The 19,956-nt window shown below is 36.4% G+C and overlaps 1 protein-coding gene across 6 annotated transcripts in view; it reads left to right on the top strand.

Moving 5' to 3' along the window:
- TXNRD2 (thioredoxin reductase 2) overlaps positions 1-19,956 on the top strand; it is a 35,496-nt gene that overhangs the window by 8,853 nt on the left and 6,687 nt on the right. For all 6 annotated transcript variants that reach the window (XM_068412483.1, XM_068412482.1, XM_068412487.1 and 3 more), the window contains 7 exons: positions 870-889; positions 1,268-1,359; positions 3,912-4,086; positions 12,066-12,202; positions 17,567-17,662; positions 17,903-17,995; positions 19,308-19,379. In XM_068412483.1, coding sequence (XP_068268584.1) covers positions 870-889; positions 1,268-1,359; positions 3,912-4,086; positions 12,066-12,202; positions 17,567-17,662; positions 17,903-17,995; positions 19,308-19,379 — 685 coding nt within the window. The remainder of the gene's footprint in view (positions 1-869; positions 890-1,267; positions 1,360-3,911; positions 4,087-12,065; positions 12,203-17,566; positions 17,663-17,902; positions 17,996-19,307; positions 19,380-19,956) is intronic.

Genomic DNA, 19,956 nt, shown 5'->3' with positions numbered 1-19,956 from the left:
GGGAGCTGGAGTTTTAATTAAGATCTAAAATGGACGTATTTGATAAATACCAGTGTAGGTAAATCTATTAAACAGATTTTCTATAACTGCATACACAAACTTTTAAAGAGAGGAAGGGCAAATATTTGGCATTTGGATAAAAAAGGTGATTAAAAAACAGATGGCTATAAATCAAAATGAAATTTAGCAATGAATAAAATCTCATGTTGGGGACTATAATCTACTTGATAGGAAGATGATGAATTTCAAATGTGCTTAACTTCTGGTTGTGTTAAGTTTTTTCAAAAATAGTTTAAAATATATATTTAGTAATTAAGATACCTTTAGAAATTCTGAGATATACTTGAGTTCTGACAAGACTGCTGCATGTCTGTATGTTTATATGTTGCCTACTGTCTCAGAGGCAAAGGTGCTGAGACACCCTGTAAAGATAAGGCACCAGCAGCAATAGGCACTGCGGGCAAAACCTGTCAGTGTCCACTCCAGATGTTTCCAACGGAGGTATATCATAGAACACAGCTGAAATATTTGTGATGCCTCTTAACCTTGCTGGTCTCTGAGTTTTTCATGGCTTTCTTCACTTTGTCTTTCAGAATATGTGTATCTTTACAATATGAAACCAATTTCTTATGTGTTATAAGCCTGTTCTTTTTTTTTATTCTGTTAATAAAATAAGCTCATATGTTATAGTGTTACCTTTGTTGGAGTTGACAAGCCACACTCTTTCTTCCCATCTAACAACATTGGATGCACTCCTGAAACCTGTAATTTTGTAGCTGTGCATACTTCAGAAAATAACTTTTTGGTTGTGCGGAAATATGCACAAGCTCATTCCACTGCTTTATTCTTTTTTTCTTTTTATGTAACAGGTTGGTTGTTGGAGCCAGCTGTATCCTTTGAAAAAAGCTGTGATGATTTATGATTCTAAGCAGCATAACTGTCTTTCCTATGAAAGCTCAGTTTTTGGAATTCCTTTGCTCATGCCCTGTAGTTGAGTTGGTAATAGAATAGTAATAGTTTTCTGTGCAGTAGCATCATGGGAATTAAGGTCAGCTGAGGATAAATTCTCAGGATCTTAAAAACAATGTTATCTAGGAGGAAAGTATTCTAAGGCTTTGGAATTTTATTCTATGCAACAAAAGCAAGCTAAACATGTCTCTGAGGAGAACTTGATACCTCTAGGTAAAAAAACCACTTGTATACTACCCTTTTATATTGCATTTATATGAAATTATTGTTTATATTTCCTTAACTGATGCTTCACCAGATGTTTCACTTGAGTGTGCTGGTTTTCTAACGGGCGTTGGATTGGACACTACAGTCATGATGAGAAGTATCCCACTTCGTGGGTTTGATCAGGTGAGTATGGAATATCTTACATCTCCTTACATATCAAATATATTAAAAAGTATATTCGATTATTTTTGTCTCCTAAATAAAAAGTGTTGTTGGCTTCTCCAAACATTTCCTAGTATGTGCTTTCTGAAGAGAAACTAAATAAATATTAGCTCTTGTTTTCATATCGTATCTCTTGATACTGTACTCAGAAAAGTAAATCTTTTTTTTTCTTCCTGCTTAACTGAAAACAAGATTGAAAAGGTTGGGAAGCAGAGGAGGGATTTATGCTACTGCTAAAAACATTAGACAATCTCTTTAAAATAATCCTGAATTTCTAAGAGTTACAGATAATGATTTTTAAAATAAATTATTGGACTTAACATGAAGTAGTTCAATGTGGAGTTCATTATGAGAAATATAAACAAATCACTAAGCTGAAAGTTTGTAAAGACTTAGGAATTGGAAATCTTGACCTTACCACTTCCAAAACAGTGGCAGTTATAACTAGGTAAAAAAACCCCAGTGATTTCAGTGAAACTATCAACCCTAAACTAGAGAAAATTAAAAGCAAAAACTTTAAAGCAGGGAAATTTAAAGAGAAAAAACTGTATTTCAAAATTGGGAAAGGTTTTTGAGGAGTTTTATTTAAAAGTATAAGTGGTCATGATTGTGCTGACAAAACAGAAAACAGTTCTGGCCAGAAACCCATTACTATATATAGAGAATAAAAGCAATTGCAAATAATAACTACAAAAGGCAACAACAACATCAAAAGTTTTTATATAGGATTTGTGTAAAAAGTCTAACTGTCTAAAGAAGCAGTAGAAGGTAGTATAGCAAGTTTAGGTTAAAGACAAGTTATTGGATCCAGTAAAGGCATTACTTGGATGTGAGTTTGTAGCCTCTGTTCTACAGGTTAGATGATCTCCTTGATGGCCTGATAGTTCTTCTGGTAGATCATGTTAAAGATGATTGTGAATCTTCTGTCCCCGCAAGATTTGATGCTAACACTACTTTGAAGGAAAAGTTTCTGTAGTGTCCTTAAAACACTGAGAGAGTTCTGGGTTTTCACTCACATGTGCAGTGAACTTTTTCTTTGAAGTTTCCAATAAATTTTTTCACAGGCATATAACTTTGGAAAATGTCTGCCTCAAGAATGAAGCCTGTGTCATGTTAATCACTTGAAAATAGTGTTCTCAGAATGGGAATGAATGCACATTAACTTAATTATTCCTGGTATCGTGAATTAAGATTTTTTTTTTTAATGCTTAGTTGCAATAGTGCAAAACATTTACAGGCCAAAGTTGATGAAAGAGTGATAGAGCTACGGGCTTGTTTTTAAGAACTTCTTTGCATACACAGGGTGTAGGAAAATTATTTTCATATGTAACAGCACAGTTTTTGAGGAAGAAGTATTGCTGTTAGAAGCAGCAATGACAAGTACCACTGCAGGTAGTGACAGCTCCTGGTTGCATGCCAGCCACTCCCACTTTGAAGTGGCTTCCTTAAAACTAGTGGTATGTGTACCAGGGTTTACAAAACATTGTATAAGAATGTGTCTTGCGATTTGCACTCATCAGTGAAGAAATCTACACATGTAACAGCATGAGATCTCAGCAAGCAGGGAATAGTGTTAAGAGTGTGTGTGTGGCACTTCATAAAACACTTACAGTAGGGCTTTCTTTGAGAACTTGATCCTTTGTAGGAGGAGCACAATGGACATTTCAAAGTTAAGAAAGTATTAATAGACATAAAATAATTATGTTCGGTCTGTAGCCACATTGAACCTGATGGAAACTGGTTAGTGAGCTATCATGTTTCTGAAGAGATATAACCCTGCCGTTACCTTCATACTAGTTAATATCAACTTTGAAAATTGATTTTAAAAGTATTGTAAGCTGAGAGCTTGCATGTAGTTGTTCTGTGTGAGTGGTTTTGTGATAATATCCCTTCAGTAAGAAACATATTCTTTGACAAAGTGCAACCAGAATTACTTCAGTCAAGAGCAATGACATCTTTGGATAAACCTGTTAATGAGACACTTTACTACTTGACTGTGGTGTGGCATTATTTCAAACAGGCTCTTAGGACAAAAGCTTTGTTTCCTTTTTCTAGTAGAACTTTCCAGGAAACCTTAGTGATTCATAGTCATTGCAGAGAAATGACAGGTGTCATGGCAAAGGGAAATACTTTTCTTCCTTAGCTTTACGAAAGTATTTAATTCTCATCAAGCTGCCAGAAAATGGTAGTTGTGGTAATGTTAAATTGAATATGATCTATATGCTATTTTTGTATAAGCATCAAATGATTTAAAAGCAACCATTTTATTCATATACTATTTTACTTTTTTGAAAGAATTTGAATATTCAGATGTAGATGCCTCTTGGAATGGAGTTGCAGGTCAGTGGCTCAATGAATTATCATGTGTTGACAATGCATAGTAACTAAGTGACAAAGAATGTTTGAAATGCGCAGTGTATTTACTGGATTTTCATGCAGACAGCTGAAGGAGGGCTTTACATTAAAAAGGTCATATATCTCAGAATAAACAATTTTTTTCCCCTACTCAACAGCAAATGGCATCATTAGTAACTGAGCACATGGAATCTTACGGCACAAAATTTTTAAAGAGATGTTTCCCAATCAAAGTTGAAAAATTGGAGAGCAACAGATTGCGAGTCACCTGGAAAAATACTGACCTGGGCACAGAAGAAGCCGATTCCTTCAACACAGTGATGTGGGCAGTAGGTAAACTTGATTATCTTAACATTTATTTGCAACACTTTCCATTCTGAAAATGAAGTTCCCTCATCATGTTGTGTGGGGCCAAACAGCCCCCTCCTTTTTTTATACATTAAATATTTAGTGACGTAAACATTGATAGTTTTTTTTAATTCTTTTTTTGCATGCCTGACTTGTTCACTTTTAGTCTAAAAACACATGAAAGTTACAGTGAATGGAAGAAATCCATGGTAACTACTTTTGCATGAGCTGCAATAAATGGGAGACCATTTAGTCTTCCTCACATTTATTAGAAGGTGAGAGCATGAATTCCAGCAACCTCTGTGGTGCAGGTAGTGTTCTCTAAGTCCATACTCTTGACTTATTCATGAAGCTATTCACTACAAGTTCCTCCTGTTTATCCTGTTCAAGAGGCTACTGTTTCTTCTAGGAGTTTTTCTAAACTGTGCTGCTTAAGTTTGTTACTGCAGCCATCGTCCAATTTGGAGAAAAAGAAGTCATTGTCCCTAAAAATCTGAGCTCGTTACAGGGAACCTTGGAACTTTAGAGCTTTTTTGAAATCTGTTTAGGAACTTTCAGGTGTCTCAGACCCCTCGGAATTGACATATGATACCTAAGTCAGAGTAAATCAGTTTAAAAGATTTTTGTGACAAATGGCTATGAGCATAATCACGAGAAATGGAATTAAATCTGGGTTTTGCCTCCTTTGAGTCAAATGCTACCTCTTGTAAGGATTAACACGCTACATGATGTATGGTACAAGGCTCCAGCCCACAGGAACGAAAATACTCCTCCTGCATTGCCTCCCCAAGCTGCTCGTTTGTTGCTGTTACGAGTTAGCCCTAAGTTCATGTATTGGTTCAGATGGACTGCAAGCCTACCAGAACAGGAGACCTCTTGTCTTCTGTGCTTCTTATGCTTTTGAATATCTGGAATTCTAGATAAATAATGGATGACTAAAGGTAGTAGTTATATTTGGCAAACAGATGATATCTGGCGAACAAAGTGAACAGGCTTAAACTTACTGCCCAATAAATCTGTTTTGATGCAGGAGAATGATCAGTTTTACTAGCAGCTTTAGGAATTCCTTTAACTGCTTCATTTTTAACCTGTTCTTTTTATCTGACGCTACTGTTTTACAGTAGTGGGGAAGCATTACTCTTTCATTTGTTGATAACAGATAAAGTTAAATTCTTGTGGTTGTAGAATAGATCCATTACAGGAAAGAGGAACAGATCATTTACAATATTTTATAGTTTGCCCAGTGGACTAAATCTGTTGTCCTGTTGTTCCTTTCCCCTGGTTAAGTCAGCTTTATGTCTTCCTAATACCCCAAACAGAGAGCAGGTTGTGTGTTGTGACAAACATTTTATTTTGCTTGCTGTGATTACTGTTCTCTTAGAAGTGTAATGGGCTTCTATAAATTGTAGAAACAGCCTAGAAGAATGGATTATGCTCACAAGAACCAATCAAAGACACTAGTGCTTGCCAAGAGTAAAAAAGGTCATGCTATCTGGAGATGCGATAATCCTGAAAACTGTAGAATAATATTCATGAGGTGAGATGAAAATGTTTCCAAAAAGTGGGTTTCTAAATGCTGTATTTTAATTTTCTCAAGCTTTCTGGTAAAAGTACACTGAGGTGGAGTCACACCTGTGAAATGTCAAGTCAATTTGTTTACTTTTGTCAAAGATGGAAAAAAGAGCTATTAAATTGAAATCATATGAAAAAAAATCTTGGTTTAGTGACTCCACTCACTATTTTGATATAGAGGAACTACATGTATTATAATTTTTGTCATAGATTTGAGTTACAATCCATATTTAGAAACTGCAAAATTAACAGTTTGAGGGTTTGGGTTACTTGTGTTGACTTTTTTTTTTTTTTTTTTTTAGTGTTCAAATTGGCACTCCACCCTTACGGATTAAACACATTAACAGTTAAAGCTGGTTAATTGATGTGCAGTCGGTATGATTCATTGTTTTGCTCTGTATCAACACACCCACACCAGGTGTCTCAGATAATAGGCTGGGAAATTTGGTAGTGTTGAGGATTTCCTGTCTGCAGATGTGCCAGTTACAATACTGATTGAAGAAAGTCAGCTTGTAGAGTTAGTTAAAAAGCAGCCGCTATTGTTAACTAATTGTAGCCTGAATTATAGTAGATATTTCCTTAATTTTTGTAAGCACATTGTGGAATTTTGGTAGGATTTTATGAATAATGTTAAAAGTATTTACTAACAGTGGGACATAGTTTGAGTTTGGTAAGCCACAGTATTATCTCTTGATGTAGGCCCTTTGAAAAATTTATGTTGTGTTTCTATGAAGAGTTTTATTTATCTTTTGGAATGTGTAATTTTCTGCCTGCATGGGTAAGCCCATAAAAGCAGGCACAATGCTCTCTTTGCTTTTCTAGCAGCTTTTTTGAACCAGTCAAAATATTTGATGCAAAAACCCCCTTCATTTTGATAACTTTAAAGGTTTCAGTCCAAAGCTTTTGTAGGTAACTATTATGGGCTGGTGTTACCTTGCTGAGTGACTATACTGTTATATTCCAGATCAGTGAAACAGCTCTTTCTTGACCTTTATTTGATTCTGCCTGTCTAGTCCTATAATGTCCTTCTGTCTTTCAGTAGTGCTCTGTCTTCTGCTTTTGTGAGAATTCTTCTGAAATTATAAACTTTTGAGATTTTTTTTTCTTTCAATATGGAACCAATAAACTTTTAATATTGCATAGTGTTCCCCCTGCCCCTAAGGACACACAAAAAAATTTCTATGTTAGGTGCCTGATATACCTGAGCTACAAAGCAATGGTAAGTGTGTGCATGTACAGATTGAACATAGAGTCTTCATCCAAAGAAAAGGATAGAGACTGACACCTTTATAAACAGATGCAACCGCTGAACTGCAGGGCAAAGTTGCAGGAGGTCAAGCTTTGTAGAGTGGGTTTGTTTCAGCTATTGGAGGACTGAAACCTGTGGATTGAATGTTTTTACCAGTTGCAGCACAGCTAATATATAAAAGGAATTGGCAATAGATGGCAAAAGATCACTGCTGTAACTGGAATTTGTCCAGATTATTCACAAACTCCGTAGAAAAGATACTGAGTTAATACATACCTAATGGGGTCTTACTGTGTACAGGAGCAACACTGAATTTATGAATAAACTAAGCAGGTGTTTACAAAATATCCTGGAATTAGTTTGACAGAGAAAGTGAGGTAGTGTGCTAGTAAATTCTTAACAGAAGGAGCAATGACCAGCAGCAGATTTTAAGTTGAGCTTTACAAAAAAAGTTTTCTCCTTGATGAGAGCAGAACAACCACCATTCTTAAGTTTCTTTGCATTCATAAGTTTAGAGGAAAGCCACCATGTCTTTGAAATAATATCATCTTTGCTATAAAAAGGAATTATGACTTTAGCTCAGTGTATAGCTGAACAGGTATCAGGTGTTGCACATCATATGCTATCAAGCATATTGTCCTTTGTGTCAGACTGGATGCTTGGCAGATTTATTTTGTAGTGCAGTAAAATGAGATCCTCACTCTTAAATATCATGAAAGGGTTAAGTACATAACATATTTTTATAGTAGTTTTCTTCAAGTCTTACCACCAAATCAGTTTGGATTAACTAAGAAAACAGAAATCTTGTTTGGAGATTTTCTTTGAAAAGTCCCATATGGTAAAATATTGCTGTGATCTCCTGTGAGCGTGTCTCTGCCAGCCCCTATAAAAAGGGCTTTAGATTCATCTTTGCAAACAAAATCTTGCCATCCAGTTTTTTAACCTTTGAACTATTCAGTGAAAAATAATGCACCTTGGTTGATCTCAGAAAACGGTTAGTGCTAATGTGATGTGGTTTGCTGAGGCTCTAGGTCTTTGTTCTGAAGTTCCCATGTCTCTTTCTCATTAATTTTAATTCACTGTCCTGGTAAGATGTGGTTTCTGCAGTTCTAATGAAAATTGTCATTCCCATTACATCAGCCAGTGCTTTTAGGTTTTTTCCCAATATCTAGTTTTAACGACATTCAGTCAGACTTTATTCAACAGGGCTATTTTTAATGTGCTAGTTATTTGTTTGCATTGAAAGAGGCCTGGATGGTACATTTTCCTTCTTTTGTTTAACCCACCCATAAACTTTGAGTATAACTCTTATTTTATGCTATTTATTTTACCAGCTTGTAACTACAAAAATCACTTATGCATGTTGAAGAAAAGTTATATGCCAGGCTATGCCTCTAATCTGCATGTGAGAGTTGCTTTTTGTTGTTGTTTGGGTAGGACCAAAGCAACAGGTCTCCAGACACAAGTAACTTCAGATGTACAGTGGATGGTGATGCTCAGGTGTTTACTGAATACACCATGGCTGCCACAAGCTTTCTGCTGAGATGACTCCTCTGTGTAATAAGTATTACTAGTCAATGCTACAAGAAATAGTACAGCTTAGCACACTTGGCAAAGAACCAGTTACTGCCCTAGCACTGACTAAGGGGCAGATTTTTTTCAAATTGTGGCAGGCATGGTGAAAGTTTATCAGTAATGAATGAAATGTTCAAAAACATCCTTGTAAAATTAGTGCACACTGCTATCAATGTGGTAAGGGTTCTGAACTTTCTTTTACCTTAGTTAATTTTACTGTAGTCAATATTTTCTTGTAATCTGAGCATTAGTTACACTGAGTTGGTCTTTATTAGTCATTATCAGCTGGCTATGTTTTAATGAAAACCTTGTGGGTTTTGAGGAGGGATTTGAAGGAGGACAGGGTAGTGGTCTTGAAACTAATCTAGGGAGTGTGTCAGGCACCCAGAACAAGATGAGAGAGTACCAAGACTGGGAACACAGCTGAGATTTTGATTATGGCCAAACTGAGGTCAGATTGGGTAAAGTTATGAAGTAATGTGTCAAACTGCCAATGTATAGGGAAGAAGTGGAGAAGACTATTGGGCAAAAGACCCATTATAAAATTCTGCTGTCAGCTGCACCTTTATCACCCTGGGAAATCTTACTGGATGCAAGAGTATGCTATCACTCATTTACTACTGCTACTTACTTGACTATGCCTGTTCCTATGATTTCTTCTCAGTTTAGCTGCTTCAGTCTCCACTGTTGAAGTTCCCGCACCTGAAGTTCACAGCAACCTGATATTGCCTTCACCTTATTCTGTGTGCAAGTGTGATTACCAGAGCCCCTCAGCAGATGATGGGACAGAAATGTTACATCACAGTCTAACCAGCCTGGCACGTGTCTGAGATGGGTGCTTTAACCAGTCTTGTCACTCTCTGTAGCTAAGCTGGCTGGAAGCCCCCTTAGGAAGCCATGTTGTTAGATTTTACAAAAACAGATCAAAAAGCTGTTTTTTCTTTTAAAGTTAAAAGTGAAGGAGGTCAGGCCTTTAAAGCAGGGATCTGTGTGATTTTCACAGCTGTGTGGTTATTGTACAGGTCTATTAAAGATGAGATTATGATGTGGTATTAAAAGTGCAGGAGTCAGGTAACCTTTGTAAGGGTCAGATTTGAATTGGCACTTTTCTTCTAGATGTCTGGCATAATATCTTACTGTTTTGAATAAAAGCTAAATCTAGTCTTGTATCTTATACAATCATACACTCTTTGTTCTGTGGCAGTTTCAGGGCAGTGGACACCTTGAAACTAAAAGCACATGTGCCGGCTTTTGCCAAGGGGAGCCATCTCTGTGTTGTGTGTCTGGTAGGATTTGGTATAGTTTTGTATTGCCCTCTGGATCTTAGAAATGAGCTGTAAACTCATGCTTTCTTGAAGCTGTAAATATAAAAACCTTAGGAGTTACGTGTATGAAACAAACGTCCTTCTGATCCAATTCCACTGAGAAATGGTGAGAACTGATTCTCTAATACGAGTAAGTGAATGTTAGGAAACATCAGAATTTCCTGAATTTGACATTAAAACTTACCAAGACACATTGGCTAATCATGAACCTAAGCTACAGAATTTGAGGTGAAGCAAGATCAGTAAAATTCTGGCTTATTGAGGTGAGCCAGCATGGGGCTAAAGGCCAATAAAGCTTCAGTTCAGTTTTTTAAAGTTTTGGGTTTGCTTTCAGAAATAATATTTAGGCAGCAAAGCTGAGAGGGAAATTTCACTGTGAGTAGCAACACATTTTTTGTAACTCTTAGCTATTAATACCAAACTGTACACATGTTAAAATAGATTGGAATCGAAAGGTTAAGTGTTATCCTGCAGATTTGATAAACTCAGCTGTTGTTGTCACAAGTCTTTAAATGACTCTATTGACAGTTTTTCTTTTTTCCCTCTTTCAGTGCCTGCCATTGCGTGCTAAGCTTTCTCTTGGCTCTGCCTGGCAGGAAAAAGGGGAAACTAGAAAACCCCATTAGTTGTCCATTTGCAGAATATCCAGGCTTTACTCTCAATACACAAAGAAATACAACGGTAGGAAGTTGTTTCACATCCGAGCCAAGATAAGGTCCTGGAGGTTTATTATTTTTGTTGCCTGATAGCATCAGGACTGGGGAGCAGGGGGCAGAGAAGGAACAGCAGATCAACATCCCATGGGGACAACAGAAGGGAAGACAGACAGATAGCCAAGTGCCGACAGCTTCAGTCAGTACTCCCAGAGGAAGTGTTGGTTTCACCAGATGAAATTAATACACAGAAGTCTTTACGGAGGCATTCAGATGTGACATTGTTTGCAGGGCCTGGCTATATGCAGATGTATAAAGCAGTGAATCATATGTTTACGTATAATTAGGTCTGTATTGACAAGCCAGGTTTTCCTTTTGTTTAATAATTTCCTGCATTAACATCAAAGAGCTTGTTTTTATAATGAAAACACATTTCCCTTTTTGTTTTGCTTTGCTATACCTCTGTATTAACATCAAACACAAAATCATGACTCACGCAAAGGAGACCTATATATGTAGGTGTAGATATATCCATATTCATTTATTGCCTCTAAAAAAGGATGCAATGTTATAAAATTTCCTTTCATTTGGTTGTATTCAGGTAATCTTTTCTATGTGATCCTGTGTGTCCCTGCAAATTCTGGGAGTACCTGGTAATTTCACTATGCTTATTAACCTTCAAATACATTTGAAAAATTGGATAGGGTTTAAGATTCCAATTGCTGGATCAGGAATTGCTTTGCTAGATACTCTATAGAAAGCTCAGTGTAATGCTATCAAGACTTTGATAAATGGTAACTCTTATGCAGAAAACACTACAAAAATATATTTTAAAGATGAGATAATTTAAAATTGTTGAAAGAGGAAGCTGTAATGAAATCTACGCTTGGTAAAATTTGCCTCATTTGTTTTAAAATCCATTTAAAATAGTGTTTCTAAACTCTAGGAATAGTCTTTCTAAACTACAGAAATAGCTCAGAGTTTGAGCTAAATAAGTCAGCATTAAGGACTTGAGAACAAAGTGGGTAAACTTTTTCATTCAAGCTGAGGGAACTAAAAAAGCTTTAAAATTAGTGTGTGAGATAACAAGAAAAGATGACATCAGTAATGTTTAATGTTGAACAGCATTATTAATAATTTTTATCCACAAGTGTGCACAACAGGCTGTTTGTTAGTATTGAGTGCCATTCTGTTAGTGTTTAATGGAAATTTTCGGTGTAGAAGTTGCTTAGTTATTATATGTATATTGATGCTACATTAGGAAACTGAATTTAGAACGTGCAAGACATATTAAACTGTCTGATTTTTGCACTCTTTGCAGTGGATGGTGTCCTGCACATTTTTAAAGGATAACTTTCTCTGAAATAGTCTGAGCAAAGGCAATAGTAATGGAGCTCCTTTCACAAAGAAATTAATATCCATACTTTCAACCCTTACAGTGTTTTCAGTATAAGTTTTCTCATGTCTCTACTTGGACTATCAAATAGCACAAACTTCTTGCAAACCTACAGTGGAGGATGCCAGCTTTTTAGATTAACATAGCTGACGTTTTACAATAGTTTTTACTTTAATTTCTCTTTTCTCCTTAAGGCCGAGCCCCTGACACTGAAACTCTCAATTTGGAGGCAGTTGGAGTGAAAACTAATTCTGAAACTGGAAAGATCATTGTTGATGCCAGTGAAGCTACTTCTGTTCCTCACATTTATGCAGTTGGAGACATAACAGAGGTACTGAGCCTACATAAACTATTTTACAATAACAGGAAGCCAACCTTGTTCCTGACTAATAACTAGTCCCCAGATGTTGTCATGCTCTAGCATATATCTTAGTGGTTTGCTCTTTTTCATTTTGCAGAGCTGTAGTGTTTATGCCAGCCACCTGGGTCAGTAATTTCCTTTGCATGGATCTTGTGAAGTATCTCGACATTAGAGATTATTACTGATGCTTATCAGGGAATGCATCATTGGTCAGAGGCTAATAATAATGTCTTTATCACTTCAATTATCTTTCTAATAATGTTTTTATCACTTCAGACGTATGACTTCATACTGCCTGTGAATGCTGAGTGAAAGCAGTTCTTACCTTCTGGAGTTGAATACACTTAGTGGGAATGACTGTGGCAAGTTCTGTAATTACATTTTTAGTATTTTGGATTTTAATTGAGATTAGTCACAAAATGCTTCTGACAAAAGTATCTTTCTCTAGAATAAGAAGTCATTGCTGCAAATACTAAATGTATTTGACTTCCATTCACGATTCGTGAATAATTATGCCAAGTAAACATGAGTTGTGTGTTGTGTGCTTTTTTTTTAAAGGAGGGGACATTATAACTTAAGGAAAATAATTTACTTATTATAGATGCAAAAAAAGAATTCTGTGGCCTTAATCTAGTGCTATTGATAATCTACAGTTATCTATGACAAGAATGTCTTGTCTTGATCAAAGTGCACTTAAATACTTTCAATCCCTCAATTTTCAGTTTGCAGAAGAACTCAGTATCTACTGTAAGTTTGGCATCTTCAAATATTTTGTCTTCATAAAAAATAATGTTTGTCTGGATTCTGAACTGAACAGTTACAGGAGGATATTTTCACCAGCTGCCTGCTGTTCCTGAAGAACTTGGGCAATATGTAGAATATAGAGGCTGGGCATTGCAAGATACCGAATTCTTTCGGCTGTTATTGAACTTAATAGAATTGAGCACATGCCTTCCTATCAAGATTGGTTTTGATATAGTGAAGACATCTGTTTAAAAAGTCTGGTAAATCCAAATACTATAGCAATATCCAAACACCATACACAGTATATAATATGAGAGACCTTTTAAAGATTTCTCATTCTGCCATGTTTAACATCTTTTAAAAGTCTCTCAAATTTATAAACCCTACAGGTGCTCTGAGTTTTTGAAGAGAAGTAACAGGTTACCTAATGTCTTGGGAATAGCCCTGCAAATTCCTGACTGGACTCTGGAACTGCCAGAGATGCTTAAATCTCATAAATCTGCTGACCATTCCTGACCTCTTTCCCCTCTATGTAGACACGTGTTTCTTCCTGTCTGTCTCCATCTTCATGTGAATGACTTGCCATTTCCTTTTAAACTGTGTTAAAACTCTTTCCTGCTCAGCTATTTCTCCTTTTTTTCTTACTCTCCACAGCTTCTCTGTCCTGTCCAGTCACTCAGAGCTTTGGGATTACGTACAGTTCCTCTCCTTTCTTTTCACTTCACATATAGGTTCCCTCTGTACTTGTCACTTCTTGCTCTGGGATATTTCCTGAAGTCCTCCTTCTGTTTGCAATGACCTCCTACACCTGTTTGTCCCTGATATGTGCCTTGGTTGGCCTCCTGCTTTCCAAACTTTTCTTTTTAATTTCATCCAAGAAGCAGTTGTTAGAGGCAATGCTGGCAGGGCCTTAGATTCAGTTGCTCATTTTGCTGCCAATCTGCAGTGTTATTTTGGGCAAGTCATTTCCTTTTGGGTGCTTTTTGTCTTCTGCCCTTTGAGGATTTAGTCAAGTAAGAAATATAAAGTTGGAGGCAGGATGCTCTCCTCTTTCCTACTCTGGATCTAAAAAATCAGATCTTCATTTATTTGTCATTTTCATTTTGTTGTTAAAACTTGGATTTCCTTTTCCTGCTTTTGTCCTTATTAGTGCACATTTTGAACTTGAGTTGTTCAATAGGCACTTCTAAATGTGTTAAAAGCAGCAACACAATTTTATAATGTGCCCATTGTACAACTGGGGAAAAACTGAAGAGTTAAATCAGTGCTGTGTAGAAATATTCTCTTAAGCTTTTATCTGCATATGGGCTCAATACAGAGAATTAAAGAAATCACAGTATAGTACTCATGCATTTATAGAGTTAAAAGGTAGAAGTCATTGCCATTATCTTATCTGACTCCAGTACAATGTGAGCCATGTAATTCCACTTGCTAAGCAATAAAGTTATTTTATTTGAATACTTAAATTAATTTTGTCTTTTATTTAAAGCAGAATTAATTTGGATAATAAATTTCATTGGCATGGGAACCAGCAGAGAAAGAAAGTTCTGTGTTGGTGCACATCTCAAAGAATACACACAGAAGAATCAAGTGTATCCTGCTAAGAACCACAAAGCTGTGGAGCGTGATGTGTGATACTTTCTGGGTGAGACCTACTAAAAGAGCGCAGGAAGGGGAATGTTTCCTGTGAATGAGCATCAATGATCCCTAATATTACTTATAAGAACAAGATTTTTTTTTTTCTCCTGTGTTCCTGCTCAGGATTTCTCTTTACCCTGCTCTCTCCCTGTCAGAGTCTCTTTGCTACCATAAAGTGCTCTTGCTCATACCTTTGCAAGTAGTTCTCAAGCCCTCTGCCTCGCTCCTTTACTATGCCACACTAAATAGACGCTAAATTGCTACCAAATAGCGAGAACTGCTATTTTTGTTTTAATTCAGTGCCCTGGCTGGAACAGGAGTGAGAGAGGGGAAAGGCGAGTTTCCTGATATGCTCAGAATGACTGTTTTCGTTTGGGGGTCACATCCAGCTGGCACAACAGGGAAGCTATGTGTGCATGGGTGTCTTGTTGCACCCTTGTATGGCAAATGGAATCCTAGTGTTATCCAAGCTGTTCATTTGGAGAAAAGGGGGGGAAAAAACCCTCCAGAGGTCAGTCAGTTTGTCTACCTTCAAAAAAAAGTTTTTCAAGCTTTGGCAAAATATTATTTTCAACTGGCAGGTGAAATTGCATTGAGGCATTTTGATCTTCTGTAATCAGGATGAGGGAGATCAAGCTGGAATTTTAGTTTGAAATTTTTTTCAGCGCTGATATAAACTCTCTGTGTTAAAATCCTTCCTCCAGTAGTATTCTTGTTGAAAAGCATGGCATACACTATAAAGAAGTTCTCTCAGAAGGAGGTTTATCATATGGTCATGCTGCTATACATCTGTTGTATTTCAAAGGGTGTTATAACAAAGATGTGTAGAGAAGGTGGAATGTACAGTACGTTGCTTTGAATAGAAATAAGACCAAAAAGAGTTGTGTTAGAACAAATACACACTACTTCAAAGCTTTTTAAACTCTCTTAGGAGCCATCTCGTTTAAATGTATAATACATTGGAGGATTCTTATGAACAATTCATATCCATAATAATCAGCAGAGTAGTTCTACACATGACTGCAAAGTGAATGTTCATTGCAAAATATTTACCAGGGAAGGTCCTTAAGTCATTGTTTATGAGAAAGTAGGCTTTATCTGCATGGATGTTTTAGTAATTAGTTGGGTTTTATGGAATGCATGGCAGTGCTTTCACAATTTTATCTCTCGTTCCAATCTTCTATTCATTTCTGGAATGCCAAAACAACATCTGTATTTCCTGCTACAGAAATGATTGGCAGCCATGTTTCAGGCAAATGTGTATAAGAAAAAACAAATGGCAAATTTCATCTGGTAAATGACATTTACAGACTTGAAAGTCAAAATGCTGGGTTTGAAAAACCATTATTTGTTGGATCTTAGGGGGGAAAAAAGGGACAGACTTGCAGTTTTGTGATTTGTCACGAGCTGTGTAGAAAAATAGGTTGGTCTTCATTAACAATTAGAATCACAGTTTCTGTTATCAGGTTAGACAATTGTTTCAGTTTGTTTTTTTGCAATGGAAGTTTTGACTTAAGTGATTATTAGTACAGATAAAACCATAAATGCATATTAATATGCAGTTAATTGATATGGTATGTGTATTGAAGTAGCTAATACCATGTACAGAATCTATCCAGCAATGTACAGAAAAGATAAACTGGGAAAGAGGAATGGATTCCAGTAAATGCTGAAATGATTAATTAATATAATGAAATAATGAATATTGGTACCCCACCAATAATAATGAAAAAACAAGTTTGAAAAACTTGAATGTGTGTCGTGGGGAATCCTTATTTTATTTTCTGTGGAAGGCTGTTTTTGAGGGCTTATTGGATGACTACCTCCAAGTGGGGCTTTGCAGGAGTGTGACAAGTGTTGTATCTAAATAGGACCTGTATGAATCAAAACTGCACAGGCTTTATAAGGCGTTCCGTGTTGTCCCACAAAGGTGTTTTTCAGTTATGGCTTTCTTATGTCTCTACATCATCCTTCTAGATTTGTGACATCTTTCTTCATCTCAGACAGACATCTTGATGTGTCTTGGATGAACTCTTAAATAACATTTTTTACTAGATTTATGAAGTTTGTTAGGTCGTATTAACTTACATGGACTGTTCTTCCTCAGACTTCAAAAAATTCCTTTGAAAATGCCTTCCATCAATTTGCAAAAACTTCCAGCTTCCTTAAAACTAGTACTGGAGTTCTGATGCACCGGTGGTATTGTGCTACCCCTCAAAATTAGGGTTTGGCACACTGCATAGTCCTGTTTGGATATCAAAAGTAGCCAAGACTAACGGCTCGAACTGGAGCACGTCCTGGTCATATCCTGCTATCGTTCCATTCCTCACTTGCAGGAGGTTAGCATTTGCCAATGGCAATCCTTTTCATGCCACTCTCTAATACCAGAGCCTGAGACTAGGACCAACTCAACCTATAGGTTGCAGCGCTAGCAAAATAGCGTTCTACTTCTCTGATCCAGGACCAACAGAGGAAGTCAGTAATAGTGCCTACAAATAGCTACGTTTTGTGCCTGTGTTCTGTGAAAATGTGGCAGACGACTTTTTTTAAAAAGTCTGATGTTATAAAAACACTGTTGCTTTATACTAGGCTTTTCCTGCTTCAAAAAGACCATCTGAAATATTTCTTGATGACTTACTGTGGGAGGAAAGGGGGAAGTGAATGGTTAGCATGTGAACATCCTCTGCTTTTCAAGGGGTGACATGATAAGATTGACACATTCAAGGTTTTGACACATCCATGGCATTTGTTCCACCCTCATCAGGACAGATATTAAACTCAGAGACTGAAAAGCATGTTTGGACAGAAATTATTATTGCCTTCTCTGTTTGGAGCCCTGGCTAGTAGGCTGGAATTCCAAAGGTTTGGCCTTCCTCTGACCATTGTCCCAGGAGAAATTCTTGGATGCTACTTCTCTCTTAGGTAAAATCAAGCTTTGTGCTCTCTTCTTAGGGGCGTCCTGAATTAACACCCACAGCAATAGCTGCAGGAAAACTGCTGGCTCGGCGTCTTTTTGGCCATTCTTCAGAAATGATGGACTATGACAATGTGAGTTGTTATTTCTTTTTTCAATAAGAAAAAACAAATCTTATGCTTTTTTTTTAAAAAAAGAAAAAGAATTTTTAAAGGAATTGCATTTTGTCATCTGGAATCTAGCTTTGACAGTAGCCAAAAGTAGATGTGTGTGACAGAGTTACACTTCTAAGTCATGCAAAAGTCTCCCCTCTATCTGCCTTGCAGCTGCTTCATATGGTTCAATAGTAACCCTTTCTGTTTCCCTGCAAGCAGGTACCTACTACAGTTTTCACTCCCTTGGAATATGGTTGTGTTGGACTGTCAGAAGAAGCGGCTGTGCAGTGTTATGGATCAGATAATATTGAGGTATGAAAGCATTTTTAATTTTATACTTGGTGTCAGAGTTGCACTATGAAAAGACCGAAGTTTCGCTGTTGTATCAGGCAAAATCTTTGGTCCCCAAAATACTGTGTTCACAGTTAGGAAGTTGGTGTCTTCAGAAAAGCTCAGGACTTTAAAAGTGTTGCAGCATGTCACAATGGAAACTGTTACCTAGTGGGCTTAAAATTATTGATAGGGTGTGACAGCTTTAAACTACCTGCCATTTTAGTAAGTTATATTGTGCAGCATCATTAAATAACGGTTATGTTCCTTTTAATTGTCAGAATTGCTGGCCCGGTCCTTTAGTCTAAATTTTTGGGATTTCCCCAGAAATATTCACACAAGCTGCTAAGTGTCTTTGTGGCTAAAATGTCTTGATATAATATGCCTGAGCACTGCATATTGTTATGGCATATGTTCACACCCAGCCCTCTGATATGAGGAATGATATTAAGGTACTCATGATGAAGAAATTCACAATCACTGTATAATAAGACAAAATTAAAACAAGTCACCCTTGAAAAGATATGTTGTGTTACTTTTATTCACTCATCAAAAAGACTGTCAGCGTATGACTCGGTAAGCTATGGAAATACAAAGCACAATACTCCGGTCAGTTATTAGTTTTGTCTTTTATGATTCTGAAATATAGTTTGTACTTCAAAAATCTGTTCTAGAACTGTTATCTGTGTTTCTGGGTGCTAGTGCCATCTAGAATGATATAAATTACTGTAAAACAATTGCTCTCATCTGATTAAGGCAGACAGTTGATGTATGTGTGTCATAAGATGCTAATGTTATGTATGTATTGGAGAGCAAGTTCAGCTGGTGGATTTAGCTTGGAGCCCCAGACAAAAATCATTAATAAAAAAATAGGTGTTTAGTATTCAGAATGCAAAAATTATAGTTTGGGTTGTCTTGTGGTATGCATTATTATAGATATGGAAAGCTTGGATTTCATTATTTTCAGTAAACATGGTATTAAACTTTTGGAAGAAGCTTAAAGGAACAAAACTAGTATTTTTAATTTGGGACACTGGTTTGAGTAACATGATTATTTGTGATTTTTTTTTTTTTTTTTCAGTTTTGTTTTTAAGCTAATGGTTCTCTAAGAAAAGTTTGTGTTAAACTCTTACTGTGCTTTCCATATTTTTCTTTAAAATAATGAATATGTTATAAATAGGGTTTTTTCTATGACATTATAAATATGTAGTAATAGTAGTCATTATAATACTACATAGCAGTTTTTGACATAATAGTACTTTCTAACACAAAATGTTATTGTTTTCCCTACTAGGTATACCATGCGTATTATAAACCTTTAGAGTTTACAGTGGCTGAAAGAGATGCAACTCAATGCTATATGAAAGTGAGTGTTGTGAGCTTTTAACTTGCTTTTAACTTAAAACAGGAGATATGGTACCGCCAGCTTTATGGAGGACTGCTCAAGATGGATGAGATATTTTCTTGGTGACAGCCTATTTCTCTAGTGTAACTTCAAATGTTTAATATTCATTACATATCCCATTGCATCTTGAAATTGCTTTACAGATATTGGCATTTTTCAGAGCGGACATTCTGCTAATTGATACCATCTTTGAACTGCTCTTAAGGTCCTAAGAAATATTCCAAATTCTATAGAGATTAATCTCTGTTTCCCCCAGGAAAGTTCTTAACTAGTTATATGTAATATTTGAGTTGTCATCTCTTGGGGAAAGTACTCTACTTTCAAAAAAATTAAGCATAAGGCTTACAAAACTAGAGTAACTGTTCAGTCTTACTCATGAAAACAAAAACCTCCTGGTTTAGACCAAAGTGTTGCACTTGAAATGTGTCTTCTAGAGCAATCCAGTTGCTTCAGTCTTGTAAAGGTTTTTGATGCACTTGCCCATAGTAGAGAATCTTAGATAAGGTGAAGTGTCATGTTGGTAACATGTATCATAATT

The sequence above is a fragment of the Nyctibius grandis genome, chromosome 14 (assembly GCF_013368605.1).
Source record: "Nyctibius grandis isolate bNycGra1 chromosome 14, bNycGra1.pri, whole genome shotgun sequence".
In the NCBI taxonomy this organism is placed as follows: Eukaryota; Metazoa; Chordata; class Aves; order Nyctibiiformes; family Nyctibiidae; genus Nyctibius; species Nyctibius grandis.
This window is presented reverse-complemented; position numbering and strand designations above follow the sequence as displayed.